The sequence below is a fragment of the Phycodurus eques genome, chromosome 1 (assembly GCF_024500275.1).
Source record: "Phycodurus eques isolate BA_2022a chromosome 1, UOR_Pequ_1.1, whole genome shotgun sequence".
In the NCBI taxonomy this organism is placed as follows: Eukaryota; Metazoa; Chordata; class Actinopteri; order Syngnathiformes; family Syngnathidae; genus Phycodurus; species Phycodurus eques.
The window spans coordinates 25,510,915-25,537,322 of NC_084525.1; the positions used below are offsets into that span (position 1 = coordinate 25,510,915).

The 26,408-nt window shown below is 40.4% G+C and overlaps 1 protein-coding gene across 2 annotated transcripts; it reads right to left on the bottom strand.

Annotated features, from left to right (window-relative positions):
- Positions 1-143: 143 nt before the first annotated feature.
- Positions 144-25,970, bottom strand: srpk1a (SRSF protein kinase 1a). 2 transcript variants are annotated; one of them, XM_061684940.1, is made up of 16 exons: positions 25,866-25,970; positions 20,572-20,626; positions 19,644-19,771; positions 19,350-19,458; positions 19,141-19,228; positions 18,037-18,124; positions 17,351-17,457; positions 12,280-12,445; positions 12,177-12,202; positions 10,543-10,771; positions 9,947-10,255; positions 9,753-9,853; positions 8,677-8,784; positions 8,461-8,530; positions 5,955-6,047; positions 144-1,761 (listed from the first exon to the last, which is right to left on the bottom strand). In XM_061684940.1, the coding sequence occupies exons 1-16, from the start codon at positions 25,876-25,878 to the stop codon at positions 1,577-1,579; spliced, it is 1,875 nt and encodes a 624-aa protein (XP_061540924.1). In that variant the 5' UTR covers positions 25,879-25,970; the 3' UTR covers positions 144-1,576. The 2 variants fall into 2 exon arrangements, with proteins under 2 accessions (XP_061540924.1, XP_061540925.1); XM_061684941.1 differs by lacking the exon at positions 5,955-6,047 and adding an exon at positions 6,130-6,222.
- Between the last annotated feature and the right edge of the window lie 438 nt (positions 25,971-26,408).

The window sequence follows — 26,408 nt, forward strand, 5'->3', positions numbered from 1 at the left end:
TGGCTGGTTCGTATGTCACTCTGCTGGCAACTCTTCCACCACCGTCCTCATGATGTCGCTACTTGCTCTCCTCAGTCTGCTTCTCACCACACACACATAGATTTAACAAACAACAAAATCAATAAAAAATGCTGAGACAATGATTGAATTTGTTCAGCAGAAAAAAAGCGTTCCTAATTCTAATACATGTTCTTTATTTCTTCGCAGAAAACCCTTGATGAACCAGCCTAAAGGCTCTAAGATACAGACTTTGCAAAGGAGTGACAGTTTTTTAATAGAACAATTCATAGAAACTGGTGTGGTATGCAACTTTAATCTACGTTGAATTTGTTAAGCTTTAGCTCTCTCTCTCTCTCTCTCTCTCTCACACACACACACATAAGCACAAACATCTTTCATCCATTTATTAAAACACAGCTAACCATCTAAATCACTTTAGCCAAGATATACTGATTTGTTAAAAACTGTACATGACCATAATATATATTTAGAGGAAAGTAAACTCTTTGGTACAGATATATACAATTTTTCCTTTTTTTTTTTTTTCCTTTTTGATGGTCTAGTTTTTTTGTGGCTTTCTGTTGCACTCAATTCCTGAATTGTGCCACTCTAGAACAGTTGATTCCCAACCAACCAATACACCAAAAATTAAGTACCGCAAACCATGTATCTTTGTTCAACTATCTCTGCCAGCAACATATAATGACAGGCAGAACTTTGTTCATTGGTGTGGCGTGAGATTTTTTCCTAATATGTTCCTTGGCTCAATAAAGGCTGGGAAACGCTATTCTAGAATACCAGCATCCAATGACAATGCGCTTGCTCATTTGACGCTAAGTTGAACTGTGGCTAAATAAAAAAAACATATATTGGATGTGTGGAAAAATATGATTATATTTGCAAATCCTTTCAAGGTACACATTCAGGTGAATGCAGTACAAGCAAAATGTTAAGTCGAGCCCATTCACGTGCATTTGCACTGTTCTCAAATGAATAGAGGTTGAAAGTGATTCGCAAACGATTGCATCTATTATTATTGTTATCATTAATATTATTATTATGAAGCTATTACACAGCAAAACACTTGACAAAGATGACGTTTGTGCATCAACAGACGAGAGACTTGTGTCTCACTTAATAAGTCTGCCTGGAGAAATGCTGCTAGAATGTTACCATTGTCAGTGTGCATGCCAGCCCCGTGTGCAATTTCGTAAGCCTCCTTAACTAATACAAAAATGTATATCATACATGTTTAATAGAAAATAAAAGACCCAGTTAAAAAGAAAGAGACAGCACTAATGAACTTGTGGGGACATGGCTACATATCCTTGGTTTGTTTGGGGTGGTTCTTGTGCAGAAGTAGAACAAACAAGGAAGAGTCACTAGGAGAATAAGAACGGTTCGCTAGGTCGGTACATCAGTTGAAGCCGACCGAGGAACATCCCCATTGCGCTGAGAGAATCGACAAATATGATAACCAAAGAACGACGAGAGAAATAAATATTCATATGATATGCCCAAACTGGAAAGTGATCTGTTGCATTCTCCGGAGAGAGTGGAAGGGAAGAGAGGTCTACTAGAGGGTCAGCCAGGGGTGGCGTAGGCACTCGGCCGCCGTGGCTCTCTTGTCGGGGACCAGCTCCAGCATGGGAAGCAGGAAGTCGGCAAAGGACTCGGCCTCTTGGCGAGGCCACTCGTACTTGTCCACCAGCACCTCCAGCAACCCCCACGGCTTCAACTTGGTGATGTGTTTCAGGTCCCCTGCGGACAGAAAAGCAGGGTTACAATCCATTTATGAAGAGATCATTTTTATGTACGACTTAAACTTAGCGGTGTCAAAAAAATATCTTAGTATTTTCGGTGTTAGAAAGTCAAAGAGCTTTATTCCCTTGTACATTAATTTATTTTATTTTTATTAATTAAATTAATTTATTACTTGGACATGTTACATATGCAATACTCCCAGTGCTATTTTACAATGTACAATTATACAAGTGCAATATTACCATCATGTTTATAAGTGCATTATATTTCAGCATTGCTCACAAGAGAATCAAATTGTTTACAAGAGCACTGCTTTGCTCTGGTCTTTACCGTTTTGTAATGTGACTATTTTCACCTCATGTCAACATTAATTCTAAACCTAGTATTTTATCCTTATGTAATGATGTTCTTTTCTGTTGTCCATTCATCCGCAAGACATTTATTAATATCCTAGTCATGCTTTCTTTACACCTGGTTATACTGAAATTTCTGTTGGGAAGGTCATGGCTCAACTAACAGTGGCAATTAGAATAACATGTCCCATTGTTGAAGTATTTGCCATGTCTGGGTGTGGGGGAAAATACGGCTCGAGGAAGCAGTTGCATTTACCTCCATAGAAATGTTTGGGGGGCCTGATGGCTTTCACAGACTGCCAAAGCGCACCTGCAATTCACTAAAGACCTCCCTAAATTAAGAGAAGACGAGGAGTCGGCGCTGGTAAGGCATTCCTTTTTTTTAACTCTACAGTACCAGCTCACATTATTGCATTTTATTTAATACATCATTACTTTTACTCATTTCTTTTCAAATTGTGTCTACTGCTCTTTGCACATTTTTTGTGTGCCTTTGAAATTACCCACTTTTTTGTATCACACTAAAGGAGGATTTGAATTTTGTTGTGCACTCCAATGAAAATAAATAATATTCTATACAAGTCTGAAAAGAACTGATTTCTTTCAGGCATCTTTTATACCCATTGGTGTGACCGCAGCCACACCCACTACAGGATATATATACATACATATACATACACACACACACACACACACACACACACACACACACACACACACAAAGTGGGGCAAAACATTTTCCAAGTTCTCCCACTTAAAAAGATGAGAGAGGCCTGTAATTTTCATCATATCTCACCTATGAGAGACAAAATGAGAAACAAAAACATCCAGAAAATCCCATTGATTTTTAAAGAATTTATTAGCAAATTATGGTGGAAAATAAGTATTATGTTAAAAACAAAAGTTCATCTCAATACTTTGTTATATACCATTTGTTGGCAATGACAGAGGTCAAACGGTTTCTGTAAATCTTAACAAGGTTTTCATACACTGTTGCTGGTATTTTGGGCCATTCCTCCATGCACATCTCTTCTAGAGCAGTGATGCTTTGGGGCTGTCGCTGGGCAACACAGACTTTCAACTCCCTCCAAAGATATTCTATGGGGTTGAGATCTGGAGACTGGCTAGGCCACTCCAGGACCTTGAAATGCTTCTTACGAAGCCACACTTTCGTTGCCCGGGCGATGTGTTTGGTATTGAATGACTACAGGCCTGTCGCTTTGACATCTGTGGTCATGAAGTCTTTTGAACGTCTCGTGCTGGACCACCTCAAGAGTGTCACAGGTCCCCTGCTGGACCCCCTGCAGTTTGCCTACCAAGCGAACAGGTCTGCGGATGATGCAGTCAACATGGGACTGCACTTCATCCTAGAACACCTCGACAGTGCAGGGACCTACACGAGGATCCTGTTCGTGGACTTTCAGCTCAGCGTTCAACACCATCATCCCTGAACTCCTTTCAACCAAGCTTCTCCAGCTCAGCGGCTCACCTGCCATCTGCCAGTGGATTTACAGCTTTCTGACGGGCAGGACATAGCAGGTCAGGCTGGAGGAGGCCACCTCATCCACACGTAGCATCAGCACTGGGGCGCCCCAAGGTTGTGTCCTCTCTCCGCTGCTCTTCTCTCTCTACACGAACGACTGCACCTCAGCGAACCCGACTGTCAAGCTCCTGAAGTTTGCAGATGACACCACTGTCATCGGCCTCATCAAGGACGGTGACGAGTCTGCATATCGACAGGAAGCGGAGCGGCTGGAGCTGTGGTGCGGCCGACACAACGTGGAGCTGAACACGCTCAAGACTGTAGAGATGATCGTGGACTTCAGGAGGCATCCTTCGCCACAGCTGCCCCTCACGTTGTCCAGCTGCCTTGTGTCAACCGTCGAGAACCTTCAAGTTCCTGGGAATAACAATCTCTCAGGACCTGAAGTGGGCGACCAACATCAACTCCGTCCTCAAAAAGGCCCAGCAGAGGATGTACTTCCTGCGGCTTCTGAGAAAGCACGGCCTGCCACCGGAGCTGCTGAGACAGTTCTACACAGCGGTCATCGAATCAGTCCTGTGTTCTTCCATCACAGTCTGGTTTGGTGCTGCTACAAAAAAGGACAAACTTCGACTGCAACGGACAATCAAAACTGCTGAAAGGATTGTCGGAACCCCCCTACCCACCATTGAGGACTTGCACGCTGCCAGAACTAAGACAAGGGCGTGCAAAATCCTCTCAGACCCTCCGCACCCCGGTCTCCAGCTCTTCCAGTTCCTTCCCTCAGGTAGGCGCTACCGATCAATGCAAACTAGAACTAGTAGACATTCCAACAGCTTCTTCCCTCTTGCGATCAACTTCTTAAACACCAAACCTATAATTCCTTTGCAATAAGATGGCAATTTTTTGACTTGAGTTCGTTGTCACATTTCTGTGGGGCCAATTATGTATTACTCGTGCATTCACTGTAGTTGTCTCGCTGCACTATTTGCATATACTGGCCACTCATGCCAGAGTAGCATCTGCTCCATTTGCACACTGATTGAGGAGTATCTGTAACATTTGCACAACCAACATTGTCCCAGATGATTGCACTACTCGTCACTTTAAACCGCATACACTCCTTGAAGTCTCAGCGGCCTTTGCACAATGGTCATTGCACCGGACTATTGCAATATTAGTCATTCGAACTGCTCTAAGTGCTAGAGGATTCTGCATCTTTTTGCACAATTGTTTTTTGTCAAAGTCTTTATGTCTCCAAAGTGTTCTGTAAATTGACTGACTGTTGTACTAGAGCGGCTCCAACTACCGGAGACAAATTCCTTGTGTGTTTTGGACATACTTGGCAAATAAAGATGATTCTGATTCTGATTATTGTCATGCTGAAAGACCCAGCCATGTTTCATTTTCAATGCCCTCTCTAGCAAACTTGAGACAGGCCTGGACATGCACTGTTTTAAGCAGGGGGACACGTCTTGCACTGCAGGATTTTAATCCCTGGCGGCGTAGTGTGTTATTGATGGTAGCCTTTGTTACTTTGATCCCAGCTCTCTGCAGGTTATTCACTAGGTCCCCCTGTGTGGTTTTGGGATTTTTGCTCACCGTTCTTGTGATACTTTTGACCCCACGGGTTGAGATCTTGCGTGGAGCCCCAGATCGAGGGAGATTATTAGTGGTCTTGTATGTCTTCAATTTTCTAATAATTGCTCCCACAGTTGATTTCTTCACACCAAGATGCTTACCAATTGCAGATTCAGTCTTCCCAGTCTGGTGCAGGTCAACAATTTTGTTTCTGGTGTCCTTTGGCAGCTCTTTGGTCTTGGCCATGGTGGAGTTTGGAGTATGACTGTTTGAGGTTGTGTCTTTTACACTGATAACGAGTGCAAACAGGTTCCATTGATACAGGTAACGAGTAGAGGACAGAGGAGCCTCGTAAAGAAGAAGTTACAGGTCTCTGAGAGCCAGAAATCTTGCTTGTTTGTCGGTGACCAAATACTTATTCTCCACCATAATTTGCTAATAATTGTTTTTTTGTTTTTGTTTTTTTAAATCAGACAATGTGATTTTCTGATTTCTGTGATTTCTTTTTTCTAATTTTGTCTCTCATCGGTGAGGTATACCTTTGATGAAAATTACAGGCCTCTCATCTTTTTAAGTGGGAGAACTTGCACAACTGGTGGCTGACTAAATACTTTCGTGCCCCACTGTATTGTGTGTTATAATATATATTATATAATAATATTAATTAATATTATATATACATGCTACCAATCAAACAAAACAATCTCACAAACAGGATAATTCACTGCTGGCAGACAGATGCTATTATTTATTTACAAATTTATTTTTTTTACCTTTCTTGGTGAAAAAATCCTTCGAATATTTTCCGTTCATTATGAGTTTGCGTGGGACACTCCCCAGCAGCTCAATGATCAGCGCTATATGGTCTACACCACACACACACAGTTGCCGGGGGGAAAAAAGAAGACAAACATGGACGAGAGTGTCAGTGACTGACAAGTGGCATACCTTTCTTTGTGAAGTATTCCTGTGAGTATTTCCCACTCAGAGCATATTGGCGAGGAATTCTACCGAGCAACTCAATCATGAGCGCAAGGTGATCTGGAGACAAGGCCATCAGAAGCAGAGCAACAAGAAATGGGTGGAGAAAAGAAGAGATGGCAAACAGTCATGTGGAGTGCTCGACAATGGATGAGGATGACAGCCTGACATGGTAAGCAGCGCATGAGAGGCCATAACAATTCAGACACAAAAGCATTTGAATAAGCAGGCAATTTACTTTTCACTCAAATAGCAATAGACCAGGGTTGCGGCTCGCCATAAATTTTTTCACGGCCCACGACATGAAGTAAAAAAATAACATTTAACATGGCCCGCAACCCAAATTTTTCCGGCCCCAACATAGTGCCACGTGCAGCATGTATGCTTGTTTTACTTGTCTCTCGCCTCTAAACAGACTGGATGCCAACAGTGTTATTTATTTATTTATTGACTGCATTCATTTATTTATTTATTTCGAAAGAATTTTTTAAACACAGTTGCAAAGTGCTTTACAACACATATATATGCAAAGTTGAACAGGTTAAGAGGAAAAGCAAGAAGACAAAAGACAAGATGGTAGACATGACAACAAGGGGAAATCAAACTGGAGTAAAATGATAAAAAACAAAAATGACAGGACATTTGTTTTTAGGCGTTTTTTTGTTTTGTTTTAAACAATCTAAAGGTGTGGCATACCTAAATGATTGCGGGAGTTGGCTCCACAGAGTTGGGGCTAAAAATGCAAATGCACGGTCACCTTTTGATTTATAGTTTGTGCGAGGGATGGCTAAAAGGCATAGACTGGTGGAGCGGAGAGGACGTGTGTTGGAATGAGGGACAAGCAGCTCAGAGATGTCGGAAGGGGCAAGGTCATGAAGTGCTAAAGCCTTCTTTATACTTTTAGACAAAAAAGGTCTTAAGAATATATATGTGCCTTTGTTTCATAAAGGTTGGGCATTTGGGCAACACTGCTCCCTTCGTCTCTGATACACAGCATAAAAGTGCAACAACAAACATGACACTCAAACATGTTTGAGTGTCATGATCGTTGAAGATAATGGCCAGTAGTCATGTGACTGACAGGGGCCATGTTTTCTCAGAGACAAACAGGACATACGTAGACAGAATACTGAGCGCTGAATGGTATGTAGATGTGGCTGCTACATTGGATGTGGCAAGGAAGAGCAATTGGAAGTTGCCCCATTCATGTACTGCTTGGCAATGTGGTACCAGTATTCCAATAAAAGACAGCTCTCATGGGAATAAGACTGAACAATTACTTTTGATTGGATTTGGCCATTATAACATCATTTTGACAAAACAATATGCTGACTTTGCGGTGAATACTATATAAAAAATATTATTAGTAGTAGTTAAATTGATATAAATCACTGAATATAAAAACAATTACTCAAAATCAGTTAAATGTAAACATTAGGACCCTGTATTAAAGAAAACCATCACATGTCCAGTCTACATTTCAAGATCTGTTTGTAAACAGATGAATATTTAATATTAATATTTCAAAATTATCATTGCTGCAAAAGTGTTCCATTGGTAGCTGTGAACACTCATGACATCATTACAAAAATTTTCACCTTACTTTGGTGCTTATCAACTGGATACCCTAAACATGTAAGGGGTGCACAGTTACAGTATAATAATCAAAGTAAAAGTGAGTTTTGGATGCTATCCTTTTTCCAACTGTATGTATAGCAATGGAGTCTATTTGTTTCAATCGCACTGGGAATAAGGACAAAATTCTCATAAAAATCAAATGTGTCAAGGGAAGAAAATGAGTGCATCCTAACATGCTGGAGCAGCATCAAGCCAGAACAGAAAGCATGACGTTAAATGAATAATGATAGTAATGAGTAGGAGGTCAAGGAGACGAAGAATTAGAAGACAAGGTAATGACGCTGATCATGGACCTGTCTCCAGTATTCAGGTGTTGGGGAAGAGTGGGGGGACTCACAGGAATGGTGACACCCTAATCATACAATTTTTACTCAATATCACTTCATGTGCGCTTAACTGACCAACTTTACTGGGGTCGTAGCATAGGCATCTATATGGATAGGGAGATAATTTAACTGGTCACATGTTGCCGTGGTTACTGTGAAAACTTGAAATTTGTCAACTGCCTGGCAATCATTAAAACAACAACTACATAAATTAGCATGGATGCTCTTCAAGCACAGAATAAGATGTCATCTAACTATGTAGGGCACAGAACTCTGCACAGCTATAAGACGCAATGAATAAAAACTAGGAAAGAGGAAGAGGGCTGAGTCATACCTTCATCCCTGGAATAATCTTCACCAGTGTGTGGTTCAAACAAGTAGTCTCCTGTGGCGAGTTCAAATGCCTGAGGCAACAAAATTATCATCATAATCATCAACAAGAATTTCATGAAGCACGACAGGCCGGTAGCTGTACTGGTGTAAGACGCCTTGTCAGGATGCATGAGTTCAACATCTATTATTTCGTGCAATGTCCTGTGCAGCCTCTTACCATGCAGGCTGCGCTCCAGATATCCGCAGGTGTGCTGTACCCTGCGCCGATGAGTACCTCTAAGGAGCGGTACTGTCGTGTCTGGATGTCTTCTGTAAAGTGCTTGTTCTACGGGCAATTAAAAAAAAAAATAAAAATTAACAACTGTCTTCCACACTCGCCAACTGCTAAGCGGTAGCATCATGGTGACATTACTAAAGAAAAAGAAGGGCTGGGCGAATAATCGCTTTTATCTGAATGTATTTGTAAGGATGAACAATATAATTTTGAAATAGATTTTTTTTTTTTTTTTTGCATCTGCCACAATTGAAAGCGCGTCACAGCTGATGTGGGTTGCTTAAACCAACAAAATTGCTGCAAAGAGAAAGGAACTAGTTTACAAAAGCAGTCAGTGTTGGCAACCTAAGCCGGCACCGCCGCCAAATATACTGTTGTGCAGTAGGGATGCTACAAACAAATATTTTGATCGTCGACTAGTCACCGATTATTTGTATGATTAGTCATGTAGGCACGTCGCTTCGCCCGCCTGCGACAACATATCTATCTTCTCTTCACATTTGTTGATAACGTTGAATCAAACACATAATACGTGTTGCCATGAAGGGCAAGTTCTGTCTTGCAGGTTTTGCATCGCATTCCTCTTTTGCATTCTGGGTGAGAGCCTCAAACTTTTGGGCTCCGTAGCTATCGCCGGTTAGCTGCAGTTTTTCAGGCTACATCACGGCTGTTGCGCATGTCCATCACAGCCAGAAGGCAGACAACAGCGAGCAGCGGGAGGACACACAGGCAGTTTTGAGATAAAAACAAAGACTAATGAATTGAAGAAAAAAAAAACATCAGTATCAGGAGAAATAAATATTTGCTTTTTCGATCAGCGAAGGGGTAAATATGTCACTTAAAATAGAAAGTCGGATTTTTGTCAAAATAATCTGATTTTTTTTAAGGCCATATCGCCCAGCCCTACAAAGCACCTAACGCTGTTCTATTCTGGTATCTGGATGACACGGAGTGTGTTTGTCTCTGGAAGGCCTGACGTGTAATCAGGAAATCCCTCAGGTCACGATAGGACAACTCACCACCCAGCAGGCATTTCCCAGGTCTGCAATCTTAACCTTGATCTTGTCCGCATTGACTGGCTCAAGGGGGTTGACGAGCAGGGATCCTGCCGTTTTCTTGCCTATATCAGAGCAGACATAAGAAAGGGCTAAGAAGAATAGCAATGTGGCTGAATGTACGCCACAGAGATGGTGACTGCTTTTGTCTAACTGACCATTTTGCAGATTTTCCTCGCTTCCATCGTCTCCTTGCTCTCGACAAATGCTCTCTTCCAACCCCTTCTCCAGCCCGGCAGAAAAGTGCCTGGCAGACAAGCCGCTGCAGTGAGCCGCTTCTTCGATCTCAGCGTGCAGCTCCTCCTTGAGGTCGGCGCAATCCAAACCGTTGCAGATGGAGTTGTGTTTCTTCTCCTCAGCGTTGCCATTATGTTGGTCTTCCTCTCTCCACCTGGGCAATCTCTGCTCCGCTTCCGTGTGTCCGTTACAGCTCAGCTCGGACAGCCCGTCTGCATTCATGCCACTCTCTGAGAGCATCCACAAAGGACAAATGCTTTTCACACTCCGTTGCTGTTATAGTGATCGCAAACCACAGTGTGCCGTGAGAGATCATCAGGCAAGCCACAGGAAATTATCCATTTTGTGACATTGTTTTGGTGGCGTCAGATCTTTCTAATGTAAAATATGTGGCTTTGCGCTATAAAGGATGGGAAACACTGATTATTAAAGTAAAACAACAAATGAGGGGACTTGGAAAATGGCAAAAAAACAAAAAAAAAGGGAAGCTCACAACCATTTCCAAATGGCTTCTAACCTTGTGCGTCTTGATTCCCCACATCCTTCAGAGACATCTGCCTCAGAGGAGCACAGGCCCGGCCTTTCGGAGACTCTGTCTCCTCGTCGACATCCTCGTCGTCTTCATCCCGCACCTCTGTGATCTTCTCCATCTCCTCCAGGTCCATGATGCACTTTTCCAGCAACGCCGCCTGTCGCTTTTGCTTCTTTTTTAGTTTCTTCTTCTTGTTTTTGGACATTTTTACAGTCTGTTAAAGAGGGAAGTACAAAGAAGCTCACAAACTAATGTGGATGTTCGATCTTGCCTTGTTACGTGTCTTGTGGCGTAGTATTGTAACTAGCTGACGGCCAATAAAGTTTTTCAATCTTGTCTGTGTGGGATGATTTTGCGCTGTCTTAGACAGACAACACGTATGTTATTTACAGTCTGTGCACAACTGAGGTACGTCATGGGGAACGTCATCTAAATGCTTCAACACAACATATTTGATCGGGCACCTGAAGAATGTACACAAGGAGGAACATGCCGCGTTCAAGCAATGCAGCATGGAAAGAAAAAAAAAGTGAAAGCCAAAGGGACGCAAACTCTGGACTACACCCGTCCGTCCATATAGCCGGACAGTGAGAAAGTTAGTGTAAGCATGTCATTAATAGTATTTGTTAAAGTAATTTAATTGCAATAAAGTAATTACATTACAGTAAGTTAGCACCCACTATTTCTGTCATGTTGTAATGTTAATTTGACCTAAAGTTATGTCAGTGGCCAATCCTTGAATGACCCGTAGAGGTCATTGATGTTTTAACTTTTGTCTAAAATGAGAATATACTATAGAATACTTTAAGTATACTCAGTATACAGTACACAAGTATATACAGTAAATGAACAAGTCATGTAAATAGACACATTGCTCCATCTTGTGATCGGCCCCAAAAATCCTGATTGTGTAAAGCCTAGTTTAAAGGCAAACTGCGTGCGGGATAGCCACAGTGACGCCAGTGCGGTCGCCGCCTGCTATTTGTTTTATTTATTGCAACGCTCATGACCACAGCCCTTTGAAGAAAAAAAAAAAAAAGAAAAAAAAAAAAGGTTTGTGATCATGACGTTACAGAGCCATTTGCGTTTGAGACATATTAAAGGCTTTTTGTCTGGTCGGGGGCTCGGTGTGACCGCAAACTTTAATGTGCATGGTTCGTACTATTTTAATCAATGACCGCGTAATAAATTAGCAATTTTTTTGCATATTAAATTAGCAATTGAACAATTTTTGGGTGATGTTGTGTTGCTGTGTGTGCGCAACAGTATATGATGGTTTTGGCAGATAAAAGGATTCTGCCCGGCAGCGACGATATGCATGTTAGCTTTATTTTAAAATTAAATCTACTAATAGTCGAATATGGGCCATATTTTTTCAAATTAAATGTGGCCCTTGAAAACCAATGTATAAAAAAGTTTTGTATTATTTACAAGAAAAACAAAGTGGCATCCACCATACCCAAGTTCATCAACAAATATAGCAATGTTCTTTATAATGTCTGTGGCATTTTTTTAAGACAACTGCGCAGCAGATTTAATAAGGATAATTTAATAAATAATAATAAGGAACATTTGCGGACACTGTAAAACTAAAACTAGCCCCCAAAAAAAAGTTTTACCTGTTTTGGAGCAGGTGCGGTGCTAACTGTGAAATAAAGAATACTATTAGTTTCAAGACAGTGGTCAGCACACCTGCGTGGACATTAGAAGCGCATTTCGTACTTGCTGAGCCCGAGGGAGGTGGCGCTCCTGCCCGCTGCCATTCCGTGGCTTCTGCCGCCAGTTTCCGAACATAAGGCTCTTCGACACTCATCAGGATATTCTCCGGCTTGATGTCTGTGTGGATGATCTGACACTTTGTGTGCAAGTAGTCGAGGCCTTGGAGAACCTGAGAGCAAAGTATGGGTTTGTCAACCAATCCAATTTGAACATAATGCAAGGCTCAAATTAAGCGGTCTCAGATCGCTATATGAGAGTAGAAATTCGCATTTTGCGCCTCAGAAAACACATGAAAAAGTAAAACTGCGAATCACAGAATAGCTTGTTTCCTGTGCTCGATGGACATCACCAGACTGTTGCGTTCTTCATTTGAAACACTTTTCAAGGCCTTTACTGCAGCCTCTTTCAGTTCTCATTTGTTTATAGGGGTTTCTCCCTTCAGTCTCCTCTTCAGGAGGTAAAAGGCATGCTCTATTTGGTTAAGGTCCGGTGATTGACTTGGCCAGTCTAAGACCTTCCACTTTTCCCCCCTGATGAAGTCCTTTGTTGTGTTGGCAGTGTGTTTTGGGTCATTGTCTTGCTGCATGATGAAGCTTCTCCCGATTGGTTTGTATGCATTTTTCTTTAAATTGCCAATTATATACAGCGGCTGAAATAAGTATTTAACACTTCACCATTTTTCTCACTAAATATACTTCCAAAGGTGCTACTGACCTGAAGATTACACCAGATGTTGGGAACAACCCTAGAAATCCATACATACAAAGAGCTCAGGAATTAAGTTGCGTCTAAAAATGTGAAATTACACAGGGAAAAAGTATTGAACACATGAAGAAAGGGAGGTGCAAAAAGGCATTGAAAGCCAAGACAACACATAAAATCTATCAATAATCAAACAGCAATCCAGCCCCTTGTCAGTGCAAATGAATATCAGCTGGTTCAGTCCTAATTGATGGCGTATAAAAAGGTCTCATTGCCAAAGTGTGAGTCACGACACATCTCATGATGGGTAAGAGCAGAGAGCTGTCTCAAGACCATCGCAAACTAATTGTTGCAAAACATAACGATGGCACTGGTTAAAGGCACATATCTAAGCTTCTGAACGTTCCAGTGAGCATGGTTGGGGCCATAATACCCAAGTGGAAAGCCAATCATAAATCATAAATTTGCCTCAATCAAGTGCTCCTCGCAAGATTTCTGACAGAGAAGTAGAAAGAATAACCAGAAGAGTTGTCCAAGATGCCAAGGACCACCAGTGGAGAGCTTCAAAAAGACCTGGAATTTGCAGGTACTGTTGTCACAAAGAAAACAGTGAGTAATGTACTTCGCTGCCATGGCCTGTATGCATGGTCACCACGCAAGACCCCATTGCTGAGAAAAAGCATGTCAAAGCTCATTTAAAGTTTGCTGAACAACATTTTGACAAGCCAGTTAAATATTGGGAGAATATAGCCTGGTCTGATGAGGGCAAAACTGAACTGTTTGGATGACATAATGCAGGCCACGTTTGGAGGAGAAATGGCACTGCACATCACCCTAAAAACACCATACCAACAGTGAAGTTCGGAGGTGGGAACATGATGGTGTGGGGCTGCTTTTCAGCAAATGGTACTGGTAAACTTCACATTATTGAAGGAAGGATGGATGGGCAAATGTACCGAGACATTCTTGACAAAAATCTGCGACCATCTACCACGGTGATAACAATGAAACAAGGGTGGACATTTCAGCAGGATAATGATCCAAAACATACTGCCAAGGAAACTCTCAATTGGTTTAGAAGAAAAAAATAAAGCTGCTAGAATGGCCCAGCCAATCACCTGACTTGAATCCAATTGAAAATTGACGGAAATAACTGAAACTCAAGGTCCATAAAAAAAGCCCACGGAACCTTCAAGATTTGAAGACTGCTTGTGTGGATGAATGGGGCAAAATCACACCAGAGCAATGCATGCGAGCAGTTTCTCCATACAGGAGGGGTCTTGAAGCTGTCATTGCAAACAAAGGCTTTTGTACAAAGTAGACTTTATACCGATCTGACCGGCTTGATCGTTATCGGCTGATAATTAGCATTTTATGCTGATCGGTTTTAATGTCATAATTCGCCGATCCGATCACTCTGCAAAAGACATTACTCCGCGTTGCCATCGTGTACAGAATATTTGAATCCAAAAGCTAATTTATTTTTAGCATATTTGCGTCTTTTGGCGTAGTACTGTAAATATCTGACCACCAGTAAAGTTATTTTAAAAAAAACATGTTGGCGGTATGGGACAGACAACGTGTCTGAGACAGACAACACGTAATGCCTGGATCAGACTCCAAGACACATTTGGTCTTTCACGATTGCACTAGGTCAGACTACCGCATACCGCCGCATCCCGTCTTTTACGATCACTGGGCTTTATCGTCAACTCAAACGCAACCGGATACACTCGATACCATGGTGATGACGACAACAACGGATCGCCGCGTGAGAACAAAATGGGGAAAAACTTGGTGGTGGTCACAGGTGCTCGTGAGACGACTTTAATTCAAGGATTGCTTGAGTTATGTTCACATACTTTTAATACGATACGGCTCACAAGCAGGCAACAAAACTTTATGTAGCCTAGCAAGCTCGTGCTCCCACTAACGGTTGTATGTAAACATGCGGGCGTGCTGTCGAATCATGCTCTAAAGTTTCGGTGTGTGTGAAGTAATTTAATTACAACAAAGTAATTTAATTATAAGTTATCACCCATTTGTTCTGTCATGTTGTAATGTTTGACCTGACTGATTAGAATACATGACCTGACAAGAGAATACTTTTGAAGATACAGTATACAAATATATACAGTTAATGAACAAGTCATTTAAATAGACAAATTGCTCCACCTTGTGATCGTATCGGTGATCGGTTTTTAAACTCGCTGATCGGCCCCAAAAATTTGGATCGTGGAAAGACTAGTACAAAGTATTAAATGAATACCAGTTGGCGTGTTCAATACGTTCCCTGTGTCATTTCAGATTATTACACACAATGTCTGATCTTATTTGTTGTACTTTCTTTGGATGTATGGATTACTTGGGTTGTTCCTAACATCTGGTGAAATTTTCATGTCAATAGCACATTCGGAAATATACTTTTGTGAAATGGTGACGTGTTAAATACTTATTTCAGCCGCTGTAAATATGTATATCCATCCATCCATTTTCTGGACCGCTTATCCTCACAAGGGTCGCGGGCGTGCTGGAGCCTGTACCAGCTATCTTCAGGCAAGAGGCAGGGTACACCAGAACTGGTCGCCACCCAATCACAGGGCACATAGAAACAAACAATTATTCGCACTCACATCTACGGGCAATTTATTTGTGTGTGTGTGTGTGTGTGTGTGTGTATGTGTGTGTGTGTATATATATATATATATATATGCGGCGGCACGGGGGACGACTGGTTAGAGCGTCTGCCTCTCAGTTCTGAGGACTGGGGTTCAATCTCCAGCCCCGCCTGTGTGGAGTTTGCATGTTCTCCTCGTGCCTGCGTGGGGTTTCTCCGGGCACTCCGGTTTCCTCCCACATCCCAAAAACATGCGTGGTAGGTTAATTGACAACTCTAAATTGCCCGTAGGTGTGAATGTGAGTGTGAATGGTTGTTTGTTTGTATGTGCCCTGCGATTGGCTGGCAACCAGTTCAGGGTGTACCCCGCCTCCTGCCCGATGATAGCTGGGATAGGATCCAGTACGCCCGCGACCCTAGTGAGGAGGAGCGGCTCAGAAAATGGATGGATGGAGATAGAGATATATATATATATATATACACATATATATACACATGTATATATATATATATATATATACATACATACATACATACATATATATACATACATACATACATATATATATATATATATATATATATATATATATATATATATATATATATATATATATATATATATATAGATATATATATATACATATATATGAAGAATGTCCTTTCACCATCGTTAATGTCATACTGTTTTGCGTGTTTTTGTTTGCACATTAAGGACAAAAGCACTGTTTTTGTTTTAATTCCTCATGAAAAAGACCATTCAAGCAACAAGTTTTTCCTCATGTTTTTGAGATTGTAGGGTGAAAGCTGCAGCTGGCTACTAGTGTGGACTGAATTGGTGGCAACATGGGGGAAATTAAATGCCAGCATTTTGTTGGGTAATCGCCTGTCAGCAACATAGAGGAAAAAAATAACTATGAACATGAACAAGTTCATAGTTCTTTTTGTGGAATGGTGACCTTGGTTCAAAATTGTTAATTATGAACTGAACATGTTCATTTTTGGAACGGTGAACTGAACTTTTTTTCAATGAGCTCGCGTAGAAAAAGAATATTCCCAACACTAACGTTACTTATGTCATTTCGGTGAAAAATGTGGCAAATGTGGTCAGAGAGGCATAACAGGTAAAAGGGGTTATGTATCCACACAGCAGATGGTTACGCAGGATACTCAAGACCAACAATATTCTATAGCTGCAGTACTACATTAAATTCCCCCATTATACTGTCGTATTTTTAAGTCGTATTTTAAGATCGGTCCTTGTGTGATAAACCTGGATAAAGTTGCTCCTCAAATGAAGAAATGATTAGAAAAACTGCTCCTCAACGAAAAAATAAACATTTTGAGACTTGTCATAGTGGAACTGGGCATAATGGAATTGGAACTGGGCCCAACCGTGAATAGCAAAAATCCATGAAAAAATTATGCCCATTATAATTGCATAGAAATGCACTTTTTTTTTCTTTAACCCAAAAAATTCTTGAATAGGCGGGGATATACCGCCAATATGTTTTCCACTAAAAAAAAAAAGCTCCCTCCCTCCAAAAAAATAAAATAAGCTGCTTTTGTGCTGGACTTCTTAATATTTTGTATACGTAGTTAATAAGGAAGACAATATTTCAATGCTTGATGGAAGTTTGGACAATATAAGGCTCAAAAAAAGAACAACAAGCGCAACCTGAACCTGGAACACTGTAATGAGTCATCAGCGCCTTAAGGGTGTGACACTGTTTGTTTTGTTTTGTTTGTACTCACCTGTCTAATAATGCTCTTTACACAGGGTAGGGGCAAACCCTGGTAATTTGATTTGATGATCCACTTTAATAAGTGATGCCCCAAAACCTCAAATACCATGCAGACATCTGAATACAAAACGTTAAGATCATAACAATGACGTGCATGTAGTTCCCCTCCTAAATGCCTTGATGTGCCGGATGCAGCTTAGTGAGCCCAGAGCTGATAGGACTAAGCATCTGTCAAAGGACATTCTGCCAAAAGCTTTGTGGCATAGTCAATGCAAATTTTGGCAATTCCTAATCTCGTCAGTTTCAAGTTATTTTAGTGACCATTGTGGCTTTTTCATCATTTAACAGAAGAGTACACACAATTTTGTCTTCATTTGTACATGCTCCTAGTGGCAAAATTAGCATAAGGTTATTGCTTATTGCCTTTGAATAATTGTAATTGTAAATAGAGGACTAGCTATCTTTAGAGGAACACTGTTGCTCCTTAATATCCTTTTCATCTTTGGTTGACGACTTTTCAGGCATACCGTACACTGCAACCTACTGCTTTTTCTGGCTCCAATTTACTTTTTCTGGGGACTAAATCTGGATAATATTTCTGCAGGGAGTGCAGGCAGTGAAAACGTAAGCCTGATGGATCAAATGTGAGTCAAAATCAGGACTGCTCAGGTAGGTGTTAAACCAGATAAAGGATACGGGTTCCATTGACACCAGAGATCTTAAAGTCATCCAACATCTGAACCACCATTTCGCGTTTGGGATCATCAGGGTCTGAGTTTCTCACCTGGGCACAAAGAAATACAATCAGTACCAGACTGGAATAAAAGTACTTTGAGTGTGACAATAAAATATCAGCTGAACACGAGCAAAGGGCTGTTGTGTGCCGTTTATAATCTTCATTTAAGGTCCCCTTCCATTGCTGTTTTTCTATTTCATTTTCATAATCTTTGATGTAGTTTTATTGGGTTTGCATAATAACTTTGGATGGAAATGCCTTTTTTAAGCTATTTAAGTTAGTGTTTTCCACTTGGCATTTGAAAGGGTCAGATTTCTCATTATTATGGGACATGTAAATGAGCTCTGCTTGGACTGATCTTCTTCACCAATTTAAATATGGAAAACAACCTTGCTCTGATTGGTCAATATCAGTGTCAGTGCTAGGGTCAGCCAAGCATTCATAGCGACAACGCATGCATCGATGTCTTACTTTTTTTTCACCCCTCCACCCCGTGGCCGGTGACGAGCCCATCCCTTACTATCATTGTGATCCACAATTCCCCAAACTGAAAGGGAGACGTGGATGAAAATAAAAAAAAGAATTACAAAAAAAGGGGGTGGGGGACTTAACGTGAGTATATTAAGTATATTATTATATTATAGAAGTATATTTTGTCATCCGTTCCCAAATAATTTGAATTGCAAGTGCGGTGGGAGATGATCTTCGCAACACATGAATACTTAATAAACAGTTTTTTATGGCTTGGCAGCCCCTGAGACCTGCTCACTTAAAACCCGGAAATGCTCCGTTGCTGTTCAGCTCAGATGAGTGGGTGGGTACCAAACAAAAAGTGGGCAGGTACTGTATTTGAATATGAATTGAGAAAATTACATCACAATGTCAGCGATTTCAAATCCACACATTTTCCAAGGCTTATACACTTAACTGACTTTTGCATTCAATCGACAAACCAGAAAGATGTCAAACAAACCATGTCACACACTCATTTTGACCTATGTTATGCATAAAACAGTAGAAAAAATTGATTCTGATGGAAGGGGACCTTTCAAGCTTTTGCTTACAGACTTGAGAAGCTTGATTTCGTCCACAGCTGTTTCTGTGTAGTGTTCTGCACTCTTGACCACCTTCATTGCAACAAACCTCTTCATCCTGCGAAGAATAGAGCAAAAATACTGTTTTAAGATCCAGTATGGGTCAGCTGCCATTGGAAATCATCCTAGCATAGAGACTCCAAAACAGTGCAGTGAAAATATTGAGTAAAGTTCCCTACTGGATGTCCCAGGCGAGCCACACGGTCGAGAAGTGTCCCCATCCCAGTTTCCTAATGACATGATACTTTCCATTGTAAAGGTCGCCGACTTTTACATGATGGTAGCCCCCTGGAAACAAGAACGGTCTTTACATCCAAAGCTGAGGTCGACAGAGCCATAGATGATATTCATTGTTGATTAATATTGATAATTGTCGATGTTGATTGATTGATTGATTGTCGTATTACTCTTACAAAGAGGTTAATTTGACGGGCTAGTTGAGAGGAAGGTTTTAACAAAACGGAGGACTCAACCTTTGCAATAGTCGTTGGGATCCTCCTGCTCTTCATCGTCAGAGCCCAGAATCTCCTCGGGTTCTTCAGGTTCCCGAGGCGACGCTTCATTTTGGGCCTGCTGACGACTGCTGGGATTCGCCGGCTGCCTGTTGACAATCCATAATTCTGCTTTTACACAAATCTAGTAATGCTGACTTTTCACTAACACTGTCAGGAAGGGATTCATTTAACAATTAGTGTGCTTGAGTTATGACTGTACTGCAGCATACTGAGAGCTAAGTGTAATGTTTTGTTTAGCACATTTAGTTACGCGGGGAGAAGGGCTGAAATTATTGGTCAAATATCAAATAATTCGATTTGAAAAAAAAACAACCCTAGAGGAGGCCATTGACAGCATGATTAGTTGGGAGAAAAGACAACTTTAACAATCAGTATGGTAAAGCAACATGAATGTTGCTTATTCCTTGTAGTGATTGACAATTATCACAAAGTATTCGCTAGGGGTGGGGGACAAAAGATTATCGTGTTGTCATAAAACTGTTTTGTTTTTGTTTTTTTAAATAATGCTGCTGGACATACTAGCCTCACAACAAAATGATGAGTGACTTAAGTGTTTTCTTTCTTTCATTAAGAGTTTTCCTTATTGCTGTTACATGGATATTGTGATGTACTTTAAATGAAGCTGGGTATTACTTCAAGGTTGTTGTTTTTTACGGCATTCCTTTGGCGAGAGCAATAGTCAGTGTTTCCAGATTAGCGATTTTTCTAACCCCTATAGCGACTATTTTTCAAAAAGCGTAGGTTTTTGAAAAACCATTTGAATGACACTAAAAACAATCAAGTCCAAGTGCTGATTAAAATATGTGGACCACAACAACAAACCAAACTCGCGTCAATGTAGCACACAGAGCAGGAAGTAACAACACATTGAAGGATAAAAACTCACTTTTTGCAGGTCTTCTTGGCTTTGCTCCTCTTTTTCCTTGCCTGAAGAGCCAAAACTGTGGAAATAAGAGGCTCAGTCACGTGACTGCACCGTTGATGTGCACACAAGGTAAAGCAAAAACTGTTTCCATTGAGAAACTTGATGCGCCGATACAGACAACAGTATCGGTGCTGATACTGTACGTTTGTACTCATACAAAAATTCTCCGATACTATGACACCAATATTACTCCACCAGCCTGACACCCATCCACCTTTCGGACAGGTTGAGTAGGACCCATGTCGGCCATGAAGAGGAACTTTAAGTTAAAGTCGGATAGCAACATTTTGTGAACAGACTGCAAATTACACTGCAAAATGGACGATACATTTCAATCGGTGTGATAAAGTCACTTCAGTTTTCCTGTCAACATTTGATTCTGAACGTATTTTCAAGAGGCAGTCCTGTATTTATTTTCAGCTCAGTTTACTTCGTAGTTAACACAGATGTAACATAAAACCCATATTCCTACTTGTATATCCACCAGACTCAATGTTTTTCTTCATCTCTAATCTACAGTATTTGATTTTAAATGTATTTTCAAGAGGCAGTCCTGTATTTCTTTTCAACTCACTTTTCTTTGTAGTTAACACGGAGGTAACATAAAACCCATATTCCTACTTGTATATCCACCAGACTCAATGTTTTTCTTTGTCGCTATTCTACAGTATGCACTCCTTTTACACAGTGCCCCTAGTGTTCAGACTTAGACACCACATAACTGAAATGCCTTGTGTTACAGACTATATTGAAGTGAAATGTGTGGGAAGAAGAAATGAGAAACTCAGAAAAACATGGTTGGGTTTTAAAATGTCAGTAAATCTGAGTCTAAATTATGCCATGTTCAAGAAAAGTTTGGTCTTTTTGAACAATATTTGATTAAAATAAAATACATTTTCATCACAATTGCAAGACGTAATGGCATTATAAATTATCAATACTTGGTATCAGCGAGTACTCAAACGCAGTCATGGAAAAAAATTATAAAATGTATTGTTCATTTTAATGCCTGGTACCACTAAAAGTACAGTATATCACCTGAAGAATACAATGAACAGAAGAAAAATGCAGCTGATTCCATAATACTTTATGTCCTACTTGACATGCTTAATCTTAATTGTATTCCCAGTGATTTTGGTTACTATCAAGGAAAACCATGCAAAAAAGGCTACACTGGCTAGACACCTGCTCTTAAATTGAACTCTTATAGGCTATTTTTGTTGTCATCATTATATTTGTCCAAACAAATGTACCCTAAGTTGCATCAGTCATTTAAAAGGAACAAGAAACTGAGTAAATAACTTTCTCAATGAATGCAAGTACCATATTTGTACTTGGGGAGGGGGAGAAGTGGTATCAATGCATCCCAAAAGCAAACCTACTATAAGTCAACCCTTGCTGATTTGTTAATCGGCATTGGCAAACTCACCTACTGGCAAATGTTTCTGTGGAGCATTACTAAATTATTAGGTTAAAAAAGCCTCCCATTGGCACCTCTGTAGTAACCATGCTCTTTCTAAGATTTCTGGTAGGGCTGCACGATTACAGCCAAAATAATAATCACCATTATTTTGATAAAAATTGTGTTCCGATTATTTCTCATGTTCGGGAAAAATCTTTATTTTTATCGCACTACTTTTCAACAAACAATATGGAACAGTTTTCAGTGCAAAATGATTATTTAAATAAGAATAAATGATAGACATTGATTAAAGAAAAAAAATATACCCATCAAATTCTACTTCAGCAAGGGTCAACTGAATTAATGTACTATTACAAAGTGCAATCACGAATTACAACTTAATCGAAGCAAATACAGTTAATGCATAGAAGCCAAGAACATTAGGCTATAAGCACCAACTTTTCATTTGAAAATCCCCGTCGTCATTATAGTGAATTGTCAAGGACGGTACATCTCAGTTGTTCTGCTTGACAATTGGCAAGTCGTGCACGGTCAAAAACTGCAAAGAACTCGACAATTGCGATTTCTCTCTCCATTTACTCCAGGGTTTTTTCATTGTGGTGGGGCTAGCCAAAAAGTTGAACTCAAGGCAGCCGCTAGAACGACTGAAAATAGTGTCTTACTGTAACATGCCGCCTCGCCACCAACATGCTTATAGGTCCAACTTCTAAATAAAAGCTTCAAATATGACTTCATTGGACATCAATGCCATATTTGGCTTTTATTTTTAAGTTGGCCCCGCAGAGCGCTGCCTATGCTCAATGAAGCTTTAACCATGTGTTTTCCCCCTGGTGGCTGGCTGACTAGGTTGCGGGCACTGCTGTATATGAAGCACTTTTCATATGCAGCAATGCCCAAATATAAAATGTAAAAATTCACCGACGATCATGCTCATTTAATCGTGGCAGCCAAAAATCGCGATCACAATTAAAACTACATTCATTGTGCAGCCCTAATTTCTGGCAAACAGCCCTTTAAGCGCCAGAAGGTTATGAAGCTCCATGAAAAGGTAAACCCGTGAACCAGAGTACACAGGGTTCATAAATAACAAACCAATAAGGAAGACTGAAGAGGTTTGTCATTTTAAACATCTCATTCATAAAGTACATCTAGAGGTTACTTTGTAAGTGCTTGTATGTAGAGGTACAACAATTGTTTAATCAACAGCTAATCAATTATCAAATCTATTTCAATAACTCTTTAAGCACTCTCATTCTGGAAAATAATTGACTAAAATCATTGTCTGTTTCACTTCATTTTTCAGTATTACCACCTCCAAAGGCTAATCCCAAATGCATCCTCCAGGAAAATATTTGGTACAGTATTTTTTCATTTTTATTGGTCATGTCTTAATTTGAAGTTAGTTAATTCTGTGTTGTGACATCATCCCTAACATCACTTCGTCGCTTAATACATTTAACATGAACATACATAAACAAGTTAGATAACGGTAGGCACCTTTCCTAATTAATACTAATGTACTAGCGGTGCTTCACGGTTCCACTGGGACCGCAACTAAGGCCACGACCCACAGCACCGCAACAAGACAATACAAAAGACCAGTGCAACAAATACGACACTGGCTGATCTGATGAGCAAAAATGTTGCTTAAATATAAGAGTAGCAATAGAGGATGTCCGCTCCAGAGGTGGGTAGAGTAGACAAATATTGTATTCAAGTAAGAGTACTGTTACTTGACAATAATGTGACTCAAGTAAAAGTAAAAAGTAGTCCTCCAAAAAAATACTTGAAGAGTAAAAAGTACACAGTGAAATAATTACTCAAGTACTGAGTAAATAGCACAAACAATAATAATAATTTAAAAATATTTTTTTAAAATTGTAAATTACTGTATGGTGTTTTCTCAAGTTATAAGTGAGCTGAAATACCCACATTTGGGCAGACAAATACTACAATACATGCAAGCTGTTGTTTTTGTTTGTCTAAATGTCAACAAGCGGAGCGAGCCACTGCCTTCATGGTATTGATGACCTTCCGAAAATCGTGGCCATTTAAGGCTTCTTTATACTTGCGCAGGCGGCGAACGCGCTGACGTCAGTGCGGCTATACCGCGCGCAGTTTGCCTTTATACTCGAGCGTAACACACGCGCGCAGTTTTGAAAATGTACTGCAGTTCTCCTCCAAGCCGGGGGTGTCGCTACGGCTGGTATTGGCTACGACACCACAGGGTGGAGTTTCCGCTGCATTTTTTGGCCATTTCCAGTAGCTGGTTTTACTTTCCTTTTCGTAACAAGGAACAAAGCAACAACAATGGTGACCGTGGAACAGTGTCTGCTAGAACAAATGGTCCTAGATGACCAGATGATATGTTTAATTATGCTGCAAAATCAATCAAGGCGGCGGCGGCGTAGATGGTATGTGGAACCAAGCGGCACGCTGAGTACGTCATCACAGCATGTGACTAAAACGGACAAATCACGAGAGATTTTCTCCGCGGCATTCTATGTGCAGCAACAATTTTTGCCGTGTGCGCATAAAGTGACGCAGAGGGGCTGCGCGGGCCAATGCGTTGGTCACGATGATGCAATCGTTGTCGGTATACAGAGGCCTTTAGGCACGACAATCAACTGGGCTGGCTTATCTCGTGTTAATGCCTATGCCCGGGAAGCCCAATAGAAGACGTTGTGTGAGGTCATGTGACTTTCTTTTGCGCTTAAATTAGATGCCCAATGCGGAAGTCGAAGTTGTAGTCTCGCGCATGAAATAGTTGATAAATAAGCAATAATTGATCAATAAAATCAGCGAGCGACATTTACATCATTGTAACGGAGTAGAAGTACCGTTACCGCTAGCTGCCAGAGTTCAAGGAGTACGAAACAGCCCATGATGACAGCGCCACCCCAAGGAAAAACTAATTGGGTCTATTTTGAGTTCAAAACGGCCAATTTCACTGAAAGGCGACTGCTTTGCATGTATGACATCAAACACTGGTAACCCTTCAAGAAGTAACTCTCAGTTTCAAAAAGGTTGCTGAGTACTCCCTCTCGTGTGATACTGCTTAATGGTTGTTTATTTGGTTTATTAGTTTAATCAAACAACATCAAAAACATAACACTAATCAGTTAATAAACAGTAATAAAAAATTATTTTGCAAAAACATTCATGCAAAATACATTTTAACCAACTATTCCACTAATCGAATTAATCACTACAATATTTGATTTAAAACCAGTGTCGTAAAATGATCTTATAATAAAAACTGATTAAAGATCAGTTTGGATTATATTTAGGGTAATGCAAGCAATAATATTTTATGGTGGGGGGAGTGTACTATTCGCTACCTTGAGTCCTGCGAATAGCGAGGGATGTCGCTTGTCAATGTTTTAATTATTATTAAACACACACAATCCATCCATCAGTCAATTGTGTGACGCTGGAAGCCAGCGAATTCTTATTCATCTTTTGATAATTCTGTGCAGTACATTAAAGCACTAAGCTAACCAAATATTTGCAATTGAATAAATATCAGATATATAGGCAAACGTATTACTTATTGAATAGCGTGTTGATGTAAAATAATAATAATTTTGAAAAAGGCGTCTTAGATGTCACAGAAAGAGCGAGAAGCTTCTCTGTGGCTAGCTAATCCTGACACGGCTAATGCTAGCTCTCCACGGCTGGCCGTACGGGATCGACAGACAGACGCATTCGATTGATCCATTTACGCGCGTCTATGTCCAATAAACCTCCGCGCACACGTCGGAGAGCAGCGATTACATGGCGTCACACTCGCCGACCAATGTTTCTCAGACAACATGGGGCAACCGTTTACCTTTTCTCTCCATGTCGTATGCAGCAACCGTAGCTTAGCTTAGCTGTTAGCTACACCGCCTGTGAGCGAAGTTTCTGTGTGCGCATTGGTTGAGATGGAGCTCAGCTGGTGCGCATGCGCAAAGCACACTATTGCGGATCAACTGCTTTGAAAAGGGATGGTTTCATTTTTTTCATTTTGATTTGATTGAATCTTGATTAATCTCGAACAATTAATATTTTCAAAGCATAAAAACAATAAAGCATAAAAAGACTATACAAAATGATATCACTAAGTCCACATAAAAGTACAAAAGTTTTAGAACGGGCAGAAGAAAGCAAAATCTTGTCCTGCCCCTTCCTTAAAATTCAAACCATCATCTATAAACAACTTGTGCGTTAATGTGTTCTTACATATCCTAGTTATATCTTAATCTTCCTTTCAGCTTGCCCCACTAGGGGTCGCAACAGCACGTCATTTTTTTCCATGAAAGCCTATTCCCTCAAATATATATATATATATATATATATATATATATATACACTTAGTTATATTTTGTTGATT

Excerpts from the sequence above, each read along its gene's own strand:
- srpk1a (XM_061684940.1), bottom strand. Across the intron at positions 19,459-19,643 it reads TCCCAACGACTATTGCAAAG|GGGGCTACCATCATGTAAAA; the intron begins GTTGAGTCCTCC and ends TCTTGTTTCCAG. Across the intron at positions 10,772-12,176 it reads CCGCACCTGCTCCAAAACAG|ACTGTAAAAATGTCCAAAAA; the intron begins GTAAAACTTTTT and ends CCTCTTTAACAG.